At 43.0% G+C, this 15833-nt stretch overlaps 1 protein-coding gene across 2 annotated transcripts in view; it reads right to left on the bottom strand.

Moving 5' to 3' along the window:
• ACER3 (alkaline ceramidase 3) overlaps positions 1 to 14961 on the bottom strand; it is a 151527-nt gene extending 136566 nt beyond the window's left edge. The window contains exon 1 of one of the 2 annotated variants that reach the window (XM_033207795.1): positions 14731 to 14961. In XM_033207795.1, the coding sequence (XP_033063686.1) occupies positions 14731 to 14833 (103 nt within the window). In that variant the 5' untranslated portion in view covers positions 14834 to 14961. The remainder of the gene's footprint in view (positions 1 to 14730) is intronic. The other variant, XM_033207798.1, reaches the window with a different exon arrangement.
• Positions 14962 to 15833: the final 872 nt, after the last annotated feature.

Below are 15833 nucleotides of genomic sequence, written 5' to 3'. Positions count from 1 at the left end.
TCCAGTCTGGCAACAGAGCCCAAGATTCCATCTAAAAAAAAAAAAAAAAAAGAAGTGCTCTTCATGCCATGTTAGAATTTGATCTTTATCCTTTAGTCAACAGAAAGTCCTCAAAGGGAAATAGAAAAAGCACCTAATTCTCTAAGAAGTAATCAGTCAAGGTTTAAAGAGATACCCACTGACTCAGATAATGCAGTTACAAATGACAAATGACAAGCCAACAGCATGTGCAAGAGCATCAGGTTAAGGATATGTGACATATAGATAATCCAATTGAACCTCCCACAGAAAACATCTAAAAATCCTGAATTTAAAAACAATCAAAGAAGGAAGAAAGAAGGAAGGGAGAAAAGGAGAAATGGAAAGTCCACCAAAGTAAGGAATCAAGTAGACCTCCCAAAATAAAGCTTTAACTGCCCCCGTCCCCACCTCCCATGCCCTAGAAACTCAGGCAGGAGGTGAAGCTGCAAACATAAGGCAGAATTTCTTCTCCTGGAAACCTTCGCTTTTGCGCTTAATGCCTTTTAAATGATCGGATGAGGCCATTCATGTTATTGAAGGTAATCTCCTTTACCTAAAGTCAATTGATTATAGATATTAACCACATTTACTAAATACCATCATAGCAACACCAAGGTAAGTGTTTGACTAAATAAGTGAATACTATAGCCTAGCCGAGTTCACAGATAAAACTAATCACCACAGGTAAGGAAGCCACAACAAGCATGGGTTAGCTTTGCTTTTTTTTTTTTTTTTTAAACTTATTTTGATTAGATTCCAATTCAACTAATCTTCATTAAGTAACTAATATTTGCCAGGTACTTCACAGTGTGTTTTCACATGCATCATGCCATTTAAATCTCATAACCATTCTTTTTATCAGTTTTTGTAAAATGAGAAAAATGATATTTGATAGGGTTAAGTGATTTGCTCAAAGTCACAGGCTCAATGGAGCGAAGTCCAGATAGGAATCTTGATTCTGACTGCAAGTCCATTGGCCAGCTGTTCCATTATACCATTTACTTTCCCCAGAGTAAAATATCTGGGACTTTCATGCAACCATAAAATGCTTTTACTGTCCCTTTTGGGATCTATCATTTTGCTGGGTCCCAAAATGTTTCTTCATGCCTTTACTTCTTTTGAATGTTCTGCACTACCTAAAACTCTCCAGGTGAGTTTTTTCCCACTATTGGAAATAGCTGGCAAAGGAACAAAGGTAGATTCTAAAAACTGAAAAAAAAACTTAAAATCTAAACCTGAAATAAGAATGGAGTGGACAAGACTTTCATTTAAATGTTTACTATACTATGTATTCTATCTCAGTGAAGTTCCCCAAATTACTGTTTGAGGAATTGTACTGTTCTCCTTATGTACACACACACACACACACACACACACACCCGAATTACTGTTTCACTTTAAAAAATCAATCATTTCTTCCAAAATGTGCTACCAAATGACAATTCTTCCAGTTAATATCTTTGAAGACTTGAGCAGATACCAAGATTAAACTTCCAAATGTACTCAGACTTCAAGTACCTACTAAACTCTAGCTGCTAACTACAGACTTGAGTCTAAAAGGTGATTTCATTTAAGCTTGGGAAAGGTACTAAGAGAAAATAGGGATGAAAATTGTTTCTGAAATAAAAAAGTTCAATTTAGCTCATTACCCAGAATGATCCTTTTCAAGCTTTCCTTCACATACAGGTTTTCAGCCTACTGTTACTGTGCAGGGTAATCAACACCTAACTTGATTTGCAAAGTTAGACACCCAGGTTCTAGTACCAGCCCTGTGATCCTTAACAAACTGCTTATCCTTTTGAACTTACTTTCCTTACATACAAACAGAGACAACACTGAGAAAAGATATAAAAATGCTTTGTGTATGTTAAAGCCTTGTTTCTCCAAGTGTAGTCTCCAGACCAGCAGCACTGGAATCACCTGATAGCTTTTAAGAAATGCAGACTCAGCTAGGCATGGTGGCTTACACCTGTAATCCTAACACTTTGGGAGGATCGCTTGAGGCCAGGAGTTCGAGACCAGCCTGGGCAACATAGCAAGATTCCCCGCATCTCTACAAAAAATAAAATTAAAAAATCGCCAGGTATGGTGGCAGACACCTGCAGTGCCAGCTATTCGGGAGGCTGAGGCAGGAGGATCCCTTGAACCCAGGAGTTTGAGGTTACAGTAAGCTATGATCATGCCACTGAACTTAAGCCTGGGCAATAGAGTGAGACCCTGTCTCAAAAAAAAAAAAAAAGAAAAAGAAAAGAAAGAAAGAAAGAAAAAGAAAAGAAAAAAAGGAATGCAGACTCTAAGGCCACATTCCATATCCACTAAACCAGAATGTTTTTACAAGATTCCCAGGTAATTCACATACACATTAAAGTCTGAGGTCCACTGTTGTAAAGCACTTCATAGATGTTAGGTATCTTCACCGTAATAAAACAGTTCATTAGAAACTTTTTGTTTGGAGAAGTCCTGTGATCTGGTAACCCATTAACAATATGACATCAACAATAATGACATCATCATCCTCAGCTCCATCATTTTCCAGACTGAGAAACTACTAAATGTAGATTCCAATCTAGGCTTCACCACTAATTTTCAATGTAATCTTAGGCAGATCACTTCTCAAGGTCTTTTTCCCCATTTGTAAAATGAGAACATTAGATCACTAGTTCCCAACATAAGGTCCCTGGACTCACTTGGGTCTAAAAAAGTGATAAGGGAGGAAGACAGGGTAGTATGGTAGTTAAGTGTATAGTTTTGGGATTAAATGGCTACTTCAAGACTGGGTGTGGTGGCTCACACCTGTAATCCCAGCACTTTGGGAGGCCAAGGCAGGCAGATCACCTGAGGTCCGGAGTTCGAGACAAGCCTGGCCAACATGGCGAAACCCTGTCTCTACTAAAAATATAAAAATTAGCCAGGGGTGGTGGCACGTGCCTGTAATCCCAGGTACTTGGGAGGCTGAGGCAGGAGAATCATTTGAACCCAGGAGGCAGAGGTTGCAGTGAGCCAAGATGGCGCCACTGTACTCCAGCCTTGGTGACAAAGTGAGACTCAGTCTCAAAAAAAGAGTTCAGTCCATGCCAGGGTTTGGGGGGTAAAGTTAGGGGATGAAGGGGGGTGGTGGGTGGAGAGAGGGGTCAGATATGCCTCATTATACTCTTTGGAGTTCAGGCACACAATTGACCAGCATTAACATTAAAAAATAGAGATCCTAAGACTGACAGAACAGACTTTTTAGAGCAACAAGATACCAAATTCCAACCTGACTCTAATATACCATCACTTGATAAATAGATAAAGAGCAAGGCCCTGCAAGAAATCAAAGTACTTTACCCAAAATATGTTTTTTGACATAATGTGAAATGGCCCTGCAAACCTGTCTCTTGTAGAGGAAATTTACATTCTATAGAGAATTCCTTTCCCTTTCCAGCTTGTTTTCTGATCCTGAAGAGATTAGCTAGAGTCTAGCATCTTTTAAAGGTCTGAATAGGAAACATTTGCCATCTATTGCCTCTAAGGGCAGCCACCAACGAGACTTCATCTACATAGTAAGAACCTTGGTCTCTACAACCCCTTATCTTAACCCAGATACTGATTTCTATTGATTCCAAGGCTTTAAATAATAACTTAACTCTTTCAACCAATTGCCAATCAGAAAATCTTTTTTTTTTTTTTTTTTTTGAGATGGAGTCTCACTCTGTTGCCCAGGCTGGAGTGCAGTGGCGCGATCTTGGTTCACTGCAAGCTCCGTCCCCCGGATTCATGCCATTCTCCTGCCTCAGCCTCCCGTGTAGCTGGGACTACAGGTGCCTGCCACCATGCCCAGCTAAATTTTTTTTTGTATTTTTAGTAGAGACGGGGTTTCACCATGTTAGCCAGGATGGTCTCGATCTCCTGACCTTGCGATCCGCCCGTCTTGGCCTCCCAAAGTGCTGAGATTACAGGCATGAGCCACCGCACCCAGCCCAGAAAAATCTTTAAATCCACCTATGACCTATAAGCTGTGCCCCCTACTCACCACTTCAAGTTGTCCCACCTTTCTAGACTGAACCAATGTATACCTTACATGTACTGGTTGACATCTTATGTCTCCCTAAAACATAAAACAAAGCTGTAACCCAGCCACCTTAGGCAAATGTTCTCAAGACTTCCTGAGGCTGTGTCATAGGTCATGATCCTTAACCCTGGCAAAAAAAAAACTTGTAAATTGGCTGAAACCTTTCTCAGATACTTTTTGCTTTACACTATATACTTAAAATAGATGCATTTTATTGTAAGTAAATTATACCTCAAAAAGCTAATAGCAAAAGTAAAACAGGAAGAGAGAGAATGAGAATGCACTCTGGAAGTCAGAGCATGAGTTTAATTCTTTGCTTTGCCACTTGCAAAGTAGAAAACTTTAGACAAATTATTTAATCCCTGTCTGCCCTAAATTTCCAGATCTTTAAAACAGGACTACAGAACCTAATTTAAGAGTTGTTGTAAGGATTGTAATAAGAGTTCTTATCAGATAATACACTCAGAACTTTGTACATTAAACCCCATGAATTTTAGCTATTATTATTTCTATTGGCTATTTTTAATATTTCAAAAATCACATTTATCCACAAGAAGACTATAATGAAAATATTATGCTGTTTTGCTTTATATCAATGCATTAAACTAATTAGTGGCTATATCTCATATAATCGTTACAGCATGGTAATAGTATCTAGAACTTATCTGATTGAGTTACATGTACCTTTGATTAATTAAAACAGGGATAAAGTCCACTAACAATTGTAATTTATGTAGGAATAATAAACTACAATTTATGTAAGAGTGATAAATTCATGGCAACCATGAAAGAAATTTTTTTAAAGCCTTCTTTATAATGAAAAGGTTAAAATAGCTACTCTGTTACCACATGGTCCAGCAGTTCCACCTCAGGGGTCTTGAAGAGACATTTGTACACCCATGTTCACAGCAGCATTATTCACAATAGCCAAGGGGTAGAAGCAACCCAAGTGTACACTGACAGAAGAACAAATAAAAAATGTGGCCCAAGCATAGTGGCTCACACCTGTAATCCCAGTACCTTGGGAGGATCACTGGAGCCCAAGAGTTCAAGACTAGCCCGGGTGACATAGTGAGACCTCATCTCTACAAAAAAATAAAAAAAAAAAAAAGACAGGTGTGGTGGCACACATCTGTGGTCCCATCTACTTGGAAGGCTGAGGTGGGAGGATCACTTGAGCCCAGAAGGTCGAGGCTACAGTCAGCCATGATCATGCCACTGCACTCCAGCGTAAGCGACAGAATGAGACCCTTTCTCAAAAAACAGAAAATGTGGCAAATACATACAATAAAATACTATACAGTCTTAAAAAGGAAGGAAATTCTGATTGCTACAACATGTGTGAACCTTGAGGACATTACACCAAGTGAAATAAAACACTCACAAAAAGACAAGTACTGTATGGTTCTACTTATATGAGGTACTTAGTCAAATTTATAGAGACAGAAAGTAGAAGGGTGGTTGCCAGCGACTAGAAGGAGGAGAAAATGGGGAGTTGTTTAATGGATACAGAGTTTTAGTTTTGCAAGATGAAGAGTTCTGGAAATTGATTGCCCAACAGTGTGAATGTACTTAACACTACCGACTACCGAACTGTACGTACATTTAAAATGGTAAAGAAGATAAATTTTACGTTATGTGTATTTTTCCACAATTAAAGATAAATAAATAGCTGGTATGGTAGCTCTTGCAGCACTAACATTCTAAAACCTTTATGAACCTATCTATGTTTTAAGTTTGTAATAAGCGATCATAGCACCTAAAGCAATTAACTGGCAGTCTGACTTGGATACTGTTGCATAACTCAAACTGTGTTTTTCCTCTGTTCTCACAACCCAACAATCATCACAGAAGACTTCTGTGACCAAGTGTGTGTGTGGAAACCCAATCAGTTCTATAGCAGACACCAGCTGGGTGTCCTCCAATTCAATTATAACATTATCTACCTCGAGATAGTGTCAGATCCTACAGGTTGAGGACTCAGTCCCCAAAACTGCCCCCTTCCTTCAGACACCTGTCCCAAGTCCAGGGCAGAGGCTTACAGAACCAGGGAAACAGGCTTATTATTTTATTACAAAGGACATTTCAAAGTTTACAAATAAACAGCCAGAAGAAGAGATACACAGGGGCAGGTCTGGAAGGGTCCTGAGCACAAGAGGTTCTGTCCCCATAGATTTGGAGCGCAGCACCCTCCTAATATGTGGATGAGTTCTTGTTCACCTTCCTGTCAGCCTCCACCTGTTCAGCTATCTGGAAGTTCTCCAAACCTGTCCTCTTGAACCTTTTATGGAGACTTCATTAGATAGGCATGATTGAAGCATGAACAACCATGTTGAAATATGACTGGACAAAAAGGGTATAGTCTAATATTAATAGACTGAATGGGGAAACCCAGCAAAGCCTGTCTGTTCAGATTCCTCTTGGCTTCTCTCTGCAGCATTCCGTCCTCCAGGGTATGGGGCAGGACTCTCTCTCTAATGAGGGTTTTGTGACCCACAGTCAGATTAGAGTCCTGCCTTGGGAAGGTGACAGAAGGGCAGGGGAAGACCAGAGAGACAGAGATTCTGTTTCCTGAGGCCTGCTTTGAGGCCTACAGTGCCCCAACATTATAATAAAAGACTCTAAAAAAGAATATGAGAGTTACGAGCCAGGAACCATGGGCTACACACACACACACACACACACACACACACACACACACAATCACAGATATATGAAACCTAAACTCTTTTGTACACTCAATTTGTCCTTTCATTTGGCCTTCATTCTTCAGTTGACTTATGAGCTTCTGAGTTATAATTTGGAGGCAGTGCTGCTTGCTTGTCAATAACCTTCAGAGAAAGGAGCACTTCCTTCATATGACAGGGATGTCACCTCTGCCAGCCCACAGAGTCCCAAGACCAAAAAAGAAGCCTGACATGTGCTCACTAACTTGAGGTTGCTTTTCAGGGAAAATGGCAGGAAGGAACCCAAGAAAAGGAAAAGAAAAGAAATACAGCGGCCGGGCGCGGTGGCTCAAGCCTGTAATCCCAGCACTTTGGGAGGCCAAGACGGGCAGATCATGAGGTCAGGAGATCGAGACCATCCTGGCTAACACGGTGAAACCTCGTCTCTACTAAAAAATACAAAAAGCTAGCCGGGCGAGGTGGTGGGTGCCTATAGTCCCAGCTACTTGGGAGGCTGAGGCAGGAGAATGGCGTAAACCCGGGAGGCGGAGCTTGCAGTGAGCTGAGATCCAGCCACTGCACTCCAGCCTGGGCGACAGAGCCAGACTCCTCAAAAAAATAAAAATAAAAATAAAAAAAAGAAATATAGCAAAGGGCTACAAGCAGTCAAATGCCTTTCATGGCATACCTGTATGGCAGAGGTAGCTGATAAAAACCCCTTTTGACTTGTGCTGCAGCAGCAAGGAAAAAAAAGACCTTGTTCCCCCATCTAAGTGAATCCCATAGTAAAGGTATAAAGACTGAAGGCTGCCCTACTTTCCTTCTGCCTACTTCCTGCGAACAGGATGGGGAGAGAGGCAACAAACCTGTGAGAAAGAACAATACCTAACTTGAACCATTCTCACTCATGGACAAAAGGATATGGCAAGATGATCATACTAGATTATAACAGCCATTCTTCCCATCCATGAAAGTCATACCAACCAGGTTACCTCCCCAGACTGAGGTGAGGTAAGTCCTATAAAAACCATAATTGGGAATTTTCAAGTTTTTTTTAGCTTTCTTTTGTTTATTTATTTTTTATTTTTTAGCTTTCTGATAGATAAACCCCTCCTAATAATATGTCAATTCCTGGACATTCCTTGATCAAATATGTTTTCGGGAATGCATTTCGCCTGAAAGAATATGCCTGTTTGTATTTGTCTGTTCATACTCCTCCTGGCCTCTCGGCTGCTTTTTTTTTTTTTTGAGACAGAGTCTCACTCTGTCACTGAGGCTGGAGTGCAGTGGCACGATGTCAGCTCTCTGCAACCTCCACCTCCAAGGTTCAAGTGATTCACCTGCCTCAGCCTCCGAAGTAGCTGGGACTACATGCACACACCACCACACCTGGCAAATTTTTGTATTTTTAGTAGAGATAGTGTCTCATCATGTTGGCCAGGCTGGTCACCAACTCGTGACCTCAAGTGATCCGTCTGCCTTGGCCTCCCGAAGTGCTGGGATTACAGGCATGAACCATCATGCCTGGCCCTCTCAGCTACTTTGAACAGAGAAGCTGTCTTCAAATGGTTTTACAGTCTTAGTCAGTGACAAAATAGGTACTCAGTAAATATCTGCTGAATAAATAAAACATTCTGAATGACTTTTAACTGGGTAGTTCTTTTCTGAACACCCATGTTCACAGCAGCATTATTCACAATAGCCAAGAGGTAGAAGTAACCCAAGTTTATGCTGTCAGAAGAATGAATAAAGAAAATGTGGCCTGGGCATGATGGCTCACATCATGAAGCTGTAGGTAAATATTAGAATTCCCCTCCATTTCCCTTTATGTAATATGTCTTCCATTAAATCAACAGCACCTGAAACTCCACTTTGTATAGATAGTATATCTTGGTAGAAAGAGTTGTGAGACCTAAATTTGAATACCGTTTCTGCCTCTTAACAGCTGTATGATGCTGAGCTGCTTATTTAACTAACTTCTCCAAGACTCAGCGTCCTTCTCTTTACAATGGGGTAACAACATCTAACATTCCTTGATAGGAATGTTCTGAGGATTAGAAATACACAGTATTCACTTTGCAGGGTTCCAATATGCTCAAATTTCAGTGATCATAGTTTAGTTAAATAACACCAATTACCCAATGACACAATTCAAATTTCAGTTACCACTGTATACTAATTGTGAGTAGCTGAATATAGTACAGACTTCACTGCTACATCTTAAGTCCACAAATCATTGTACAAATAACAGAGGTACATCACCATCAGTGACCAACCAGGTCACTTCTTTCAATGTCTGTTGGCGATCAGTCACAGTGAACCTGGTACCGGTTATTCAGTTCATGTACAGAAAGCAAAGCTTTCTGTAGTTGAACTGCCTCCTTGTCTCAGGGTGATAAACTTATGTGCCATGTTACAAAAATGAGTGCAGAAAAAGAAAACTGGCCAAGAATGATGAAAGGGTAGCAGAGAAACAAAAATGTATAATGTTGGAAGTAAAATTCCAATCAAATGTAAACAGAATTATAGAAGAAATAGCTGACCATAAGAATGCTGACGCTACTGTCATTCAAGGGACTCTCAATATGTAGTCTGAGGGGCTGGGCGCAGTGGCTCAGACCTGTAATTCCAGCACTTTGGGAGGCTGAGGTGAGCGGATCACTTGAGGCCAGGAGTTCAAGACCATCCTGGCCAACATGGTGAAACCCCATCTCTACCAAAAAAATACAAAAATTAGCCAGGTATGGTGATGCGTACCTCCCAGCTACTTGGGAGGCTGAGGTGGGAGGATCGCTTGAGCCTGGGAGGCGGACGTTGCAGTGAGCCAAGATCACACCACTGCACTCCAGCCTGGGTGACAGAGTAAGACTTTGTCTCAAAAAAGAAAAAAAAAAAAAAGATGCTGGACAAGGTGGCTCACACCTGTAATCCCAGCACTTTGGGAGGCCGAGGCGGGTGAATCACTTGAGGTCAGGCGTTTGAGGCCAGCCTGGCCAACATGGTGAAACCCTGTCTCTACTAAAAATACAAAAATTAGCTGGGCATGGTGGCGCACTCCTGTAATCCCAGCTATGTGGGTGGCTGAGGCAAGAGAATTGCTTGAACCCGGGAGGTGGAGGTTGCAGTGAGCCAAGATTGCACCATTGCACTCCAGCCTGGGTGGCAGAGCGAGACTCCATCTCAAAATAAAAATAAAAATAAAAAATTTAAGAGAAAAAGCAGCCTGAGGAATTCAGAGAAAGCGAAGGCAAACTTATCAACATAAATGAATAAAGTAGTTGTGGTGAAAAGGATAAAGATGTCCCAGGAGAAATGATGCTAACAAAAAAAAACTTTGTGGCCGGGTGCAGTGGCTCATGCCTGGAATCCCAGCACTTTGGGAGGCTGAGGCGGGTGGATCATGAGGTCAGGAGATCGAGACCATCCTGGCTAGCATGGTGAAACCCTGTCTCTACTAAAAATACAAAAAAAAATTAGCCAGGCATGGTGGCATGCGCCTGTAGTCACAGCTACTCAGGAGGCTGGGGCAGCAAAATGGCGTGAACCCGGGAGGCGGAGCTTGCAGTGAGCCAAGATTGTGCCACTGCACTCCAGTCTGGGCTACAGAGCGAGACTCCGTCTCAAAAACAAAAACAAAAACAAAAAACAACTTTGCATTAAAGGAACTCTCGGAGAGATTTCACAATATTAAAAGTGCAAAGGATAAATTTTGGAAGCTGATACAAATTAGAAAAGAATTCATGAAGGGATAGTACTCATCCCAGCTGGGCATGGTGGCTCATGCCTATAATCCCAACACGCTGGGAGGCTGAAGTGGGAGGACTACTTGAGCTCAGGAGTTTGAGACCAGCTTGTGCAACATGGCAAAATCCTGTCTCTACTAAAAATCCAGAAAAAAAAAAAAAATTAGCTGGGCATGGTGGCACACGCCTGTAGTCCCAGCTATGGGGTCTGGGGTGGCAGGATCGCTTGAGCCTGGGAGGTGGAGGCTGCAGTGAGCTCTGATTGTGCCTCTGCACTCCAGCCTAAGCAACAGAGGTAGACCTTGTCTCAAGAAAAACCCCAAAACCTGATGGCCGTCATTAGTGTAGCTGTAGCTGGCTTAAAAAAAAACGTTTTTTAATTTAAAAGAAAAAAGACAACTGCGCATGGAGGTTCATGCCTGTAATCCCAGCACTTTGGGAGGCTGAAGCAAGTGGATCACTTGAGGTCAGGAGCTCGAGACCAGCCTGGCCAACATGGTGAAACCCTGTCTCCACTAAAAATACAAAAATTAGCCAGGTGTGGTGGCAAGCACCTGTAATCCCAGCTACTTGGGAAGCTGAGGCAGGAGAACTGCTTGAACCCAGGAGGTGGAGGTTGCAGTGAGCCGAGATAGCAACACTGCATTCCAGCCTCGGCAACAGAGCGAGACTCTACCTCAAAAAAAAAAAAAAAAAACAAAAACAAAAACTCATTCCATATTATGAATGGATCACTTATCTTGATAAGTGATCTTTATAAAGAAAAAAGTTTATTTCTCAATGTTTTTAATGTTTCAAAGTGTACTAAATAAACATGCTTACTTTTTTCATTTCCCTATATATTCATAACCAACAGTAAGAGAGTTTACAATGTTTGACAAAAAGTTTTAAAGTTCACAGAACATCATAACTTTTCCCATTGATTATTACCATAGTGTTACCTGGTTTTAACTTGCACAGTCATTTGTATGGTCCCACACTATTATGCAAAGCAAGGACTGCCTGTACCTCTAACTTCTGGCACATCAAGTGGCTTATGATTTCACAGTGAGAGACCTTTTCCCCTGGTCCTTACAATATGTTCAAATAAAAGGAATTTAAACTGATCTTGGCTGATGCTCAGAAGAGTTTTCAGGTGCTGAAAGTGACTGAGAACCACGGCCATATCTGAACATGCAATTCCCCAGACTCTTCATTATTCCCTAAAATACATATATTCTAATGCTGAAAGACAGTTGAAAGACGGTTGAGTAAACTGAATAGTTGTTCAGTTTGTCCTTTGTGAGAGCATAGTATTTCATATCTGTCTTCCTTTCTTGAATATAGGGGCAAAACAATGAATGTGTGATAAAAGTAATGATGAAAAGGTAACATGGATAGTAGCTTTAGAGTCAGACCTCAATGTGAATACTATCTCTACATCACTTACTGAAATCTTAGGTAAATTGTTTCTTAGAGCTTCAATGTCCTTATCTTTGAAATGGGGATAATAATATCTTCTTTTTGAAATTACTGCAAAGATCAAAAGAGATAAGATATATGAAGTGCTTAGCAAAGTGTAGTACATAGTGACCACTTAGATAATAGCTACTATTACATTACCTTTAATATTACCATCAATACTATCATTAATGTAAATACTTCATGATGTTAAAATTGCATTTGCTTTAAATACATATTTTAAACATATTATTATTAATCAGCATATTTTTCAAAGATCAAATTCTCTTAGTCCAAGATATATTATTATAGATACTCATGACTTGCTATGGTAAGATGACTTGACCTCAACTTCCTCCAGATGATTTTCTCCCAAGGTGCATGCGCAAAGGGCTGCCAACATTCACTCACCCTCTTCTTGCAACCCCTCTGATTCCTATGTCAAAACCCTCCCTGCAGTCTGCTCAGAGTTTCCTCTTCTGAGCACATTGAGAACAAATGTCATTTCCCATTTCTCAGAGCTATCTGCCAGAACACAGTATCTTGCTCTCTCATAGTCCACATGACTTAACTGCCAGTTTTCTCTCTTTGCATTTTTTATTTTATTTTTTTTGTAGAAATAGGGTCTAACTCTTGCCCAAGCTGGAGTGCAGTGGCACAATTACAGCTCACAGCAACCCTGAACTCCTGGGCTCAAGTGATCTTCCCACCTCAGTCTCCTAAGTAGCTAGGACTACAGGCACAACCCACCATGCATATCTAATTGTTTTATTTTTTTATGGAGACAGGGTCTCATTACGTTGCCAGGCTGGACTCAAATTCCTGGCTTCAAGCAATACTCCTGCCTTGGCCTCCCAAAATGCTGGGATTACAGGCATGGGCCACAATGCCCAGCCCAGTGTTTTCTTTTGATTTGAATCTAAAACCTTGGTTCTAAACTAAGAGTCATTATTACCCGCATAGACCCATAAAGCTGCAAAGGATCTAAAGACCAACTAAGGTCAGCCCCTTTTCTCAACTAAATAAATTTTTCCTCCAAAAATATTCACGAGTTCATTGAACAATGTCTGATTTAACATTTTCAGTGACAGAAAGTCCTCTGTCCCCCAAGCCAACCTTTCCCATATCATTGGTTAGAAGGTTTTTCCTTACATTGAAGTCAACTTTTCCCCATTACAGTTAGTTTCTGCCCATAGGCCCTAATTGCAGATTCTAAATAAATAAAAAAAATTATTCTATATGATAGCCCATCCAATATTTGAAGACTCTTTAATTCCTCTTTTCCATGTTACATATTTCCAGCACAGAGTGCATGATTTTACGTCTCCTCCCTCGTGGTCATTGTTCTCTGGACCAGGCATGGGCTTGCCAAAGTGATCTAACAACAAACTAACTGGTAAAGTGCTTCCTTTGCCAACATGTGGTTCCCAAGTAATTGCATTACAAATGATCCCTTTGCCCATATTTCTCCATGATTATGTAAAAATAATTAATTTAAACTAATAGTTCAAGAAAAGTGACTCTCAGCCTAAATCATGGTCATAAGAGAATAGTACTAAAGTCCTGAAAACTGCAAAAAGTGTTTTTTTTTTTTTTTTTTTTTTTGGAAACTTAGCCAATTACCAGAACAGAATAAAGTGGGACCATTTGTCATGATATGCTTGCCTCTTTTCTACAAAGCCATGCACAGATGCCTGGGAGCAGGACTCAACAATGAGGTTAGCTAAGAAGAGTTTCACTTCACGTCCTGAGAAGTAGATCCAACTAAAAGAATGCAGTAATCGTTAGCCAAAGGATGTTCTCTGCACTTTGCCAGAAGCAGGTACCTAAAAGAAGGATCAAATATTGTGCTCTCAAAACCTGATTAAGTGATAGAAAAAGAAGTGGCAGATTTCTCCTAGCCTCGCAGGAAAAATCGCCTAGGAAAACAGACAGACACACACACAGGCACACAGAACAAGCCCAACCTGACCAGCAGTGCCTGACAGAGCAGCAGCTAAAGAAGAATTCTTAAATCCTCAGAAGGTGCAGTCGGTGGAAGTAGTGTTCTCAGATAACCCCTAACTCCTAGATAGTTGGATAGGACAGAATGGAGCGAGGACTTGGTCCTTTGTACTCTTGGCAACCTGGCGGGAGCAGAAGGTACAGACTAGATGCAAGATGCCTACGACTCTTGGTGCAAGATGACAGTTGAATAATCATACTCAGAGAGCAGATGACCTCTGGTACTTTTAAAACAACCTGGGGGATAGGGGTGGGATGGTTCAGATCTCAGACTGGTGAAACCGTTTTCTGGAGGTGAGCGAGGAGGTCTAATATTCTAGTGAAAAGGGGAGGGAAAGGCGGTAGAATTCTCACGGATTGGGGGAAAGACGAAGCTAGGAACTGTCCCCTTCTGGTGGTGGCAACAGCAGAGCAGGTGTCCTGGGCCCTCATTCCAAGGGGCAGGGTCCTCCAATCTTCCAGCCTAGCCCCACTCCGCTCTCGGGCCGGAATTCCCATTCCCAACCCGGCTCCTCAGGCTTTCCCCCTTAGGTCCAGCAGGGGCTCCCCACTTCCCACTGCTCTTCTGCCCCCCCAATCCTCAGGCCCCCTTCCCCCCGCCCAGACCCCGGCACTCCTCCCTCTACGCAGTGGACTCCCGGCCGGCTCCTCTTAGCCTCCCGCTGGCCCAGTGCGCCGCATTCCAGCTCCCGGGGCCAGGCCTGGCACCTCCCCTCGCAGCCAGGTTCGCCCTTTGCCTTCCTCACACGGCGTCTCCTCAGCCCGGTGCCCTCTCACCCCCGCTCCCGCCTCAGGCCACACTCACAGAACTCGGCGATGTACCAGGTCACGGAGTAGTTCTCCTCGCACCAATCCAGCGTGGAGGTCGTGGGGCCCCAGTAGCCGTCCCGGTCCGCGGCCGGAGCCATCGCGCCGCTGCCACCGCCCAGGCGCTCGGCTCACTGTGCCGGGCTAGGCTGGCGACCAGGCCGGCTCCGGCCCAGCTCGCGCGCTCGCTCGCGCCCCGCCCTGCCCTGCCTCCCCGAGGGGCGGGGCCTGGCACCGTTACTGACACTGCCCTGAGGGAGGCCCCGCCCACCGGCGCCGCTGGGCCGCGGGGCCCGGCCAGGCCTGACCTGGCGCAAGGCCCACTCGGAGGGCGCCGGCTGGCCCCGCCCCTCTTCAGCCTTGGGCGGGGCAGGGACGTGATCCAGGAAGGGGCCGGGGGCCTGGGCTTCCTGGCCCGCGTAGACACGCCAATGGCCGTAGGTTGGGGGTTCCTGACATCGCAGAGGCTATTCTGTCAGGATGTGCCAGAGCCTCTATTTGTGTGTGTGTGGTTTGATTTAATCCGGGCAGGGGTGGTGTGTGGTTTGATGTAATCGGGGCGGGGGTGGGATGAATCCTTCTATCAAGCCCTTGCTTGATTAAACCTGTGCAGTGAAGCGCCTCTATGTCTTCCATTGAGCCACAGGCCTCAAATGGAGCCCTAAAACAGAGTACCCCCAACCAGTCCCCGTGATTCTCAGGAAATAAACCGTGATTTTCTGATAAAGGTTTAAGTGTCTCTTCGGGACAAAGGGAAAGGGTGAACAACCTAGGACCGACCAAAAAAAAAAAAAAGTAGATTTTGAGATCCTAAAAAAAGAATGCTGCTAGCTAGAGCACTAAAGCAAAGTTTCCCTGCTTCGTTTGGGCCTCCAAGCACAGAGGTTTTCACGTTCTAGCTATAATTGTGCCCTGCTCTCCAGGCAACCAACAGCCTACCCCTACTTCCAACTTCAAAAGTCTAATACTCCCAGCCCCCGTCTGGGAATATCGTAGACGGCAAAACCCCGTGTCTACGAAAAATACAAAAATTAGCCGTGCGCGGTGGCTCAGACCTGTGGTCCCAGCTACTTGAGAGGCTGAGGTGGGAGGATCACTTGA

The sequence above is a fragment of the Trachypithecus francoisi genome, unplaced genomic scaffold, assembly GCF_009764315.1.
Source record: "Trachypithecus francoisi isolate TF-2019V2 unplaced genomic scaffold, Tfra_2.0 Lachesis_group8, whole genome shotgun sequence".
Lineage (NCBI taxonomy): Eukaryota > Metazoa > Chordata > Mammalia > Primates > Cercopithecidae > Trachypithecus > Trachypithecus francoisi.
This window is presented reverse-complemented; position numbering and strand designations above follow the sequence as displayed.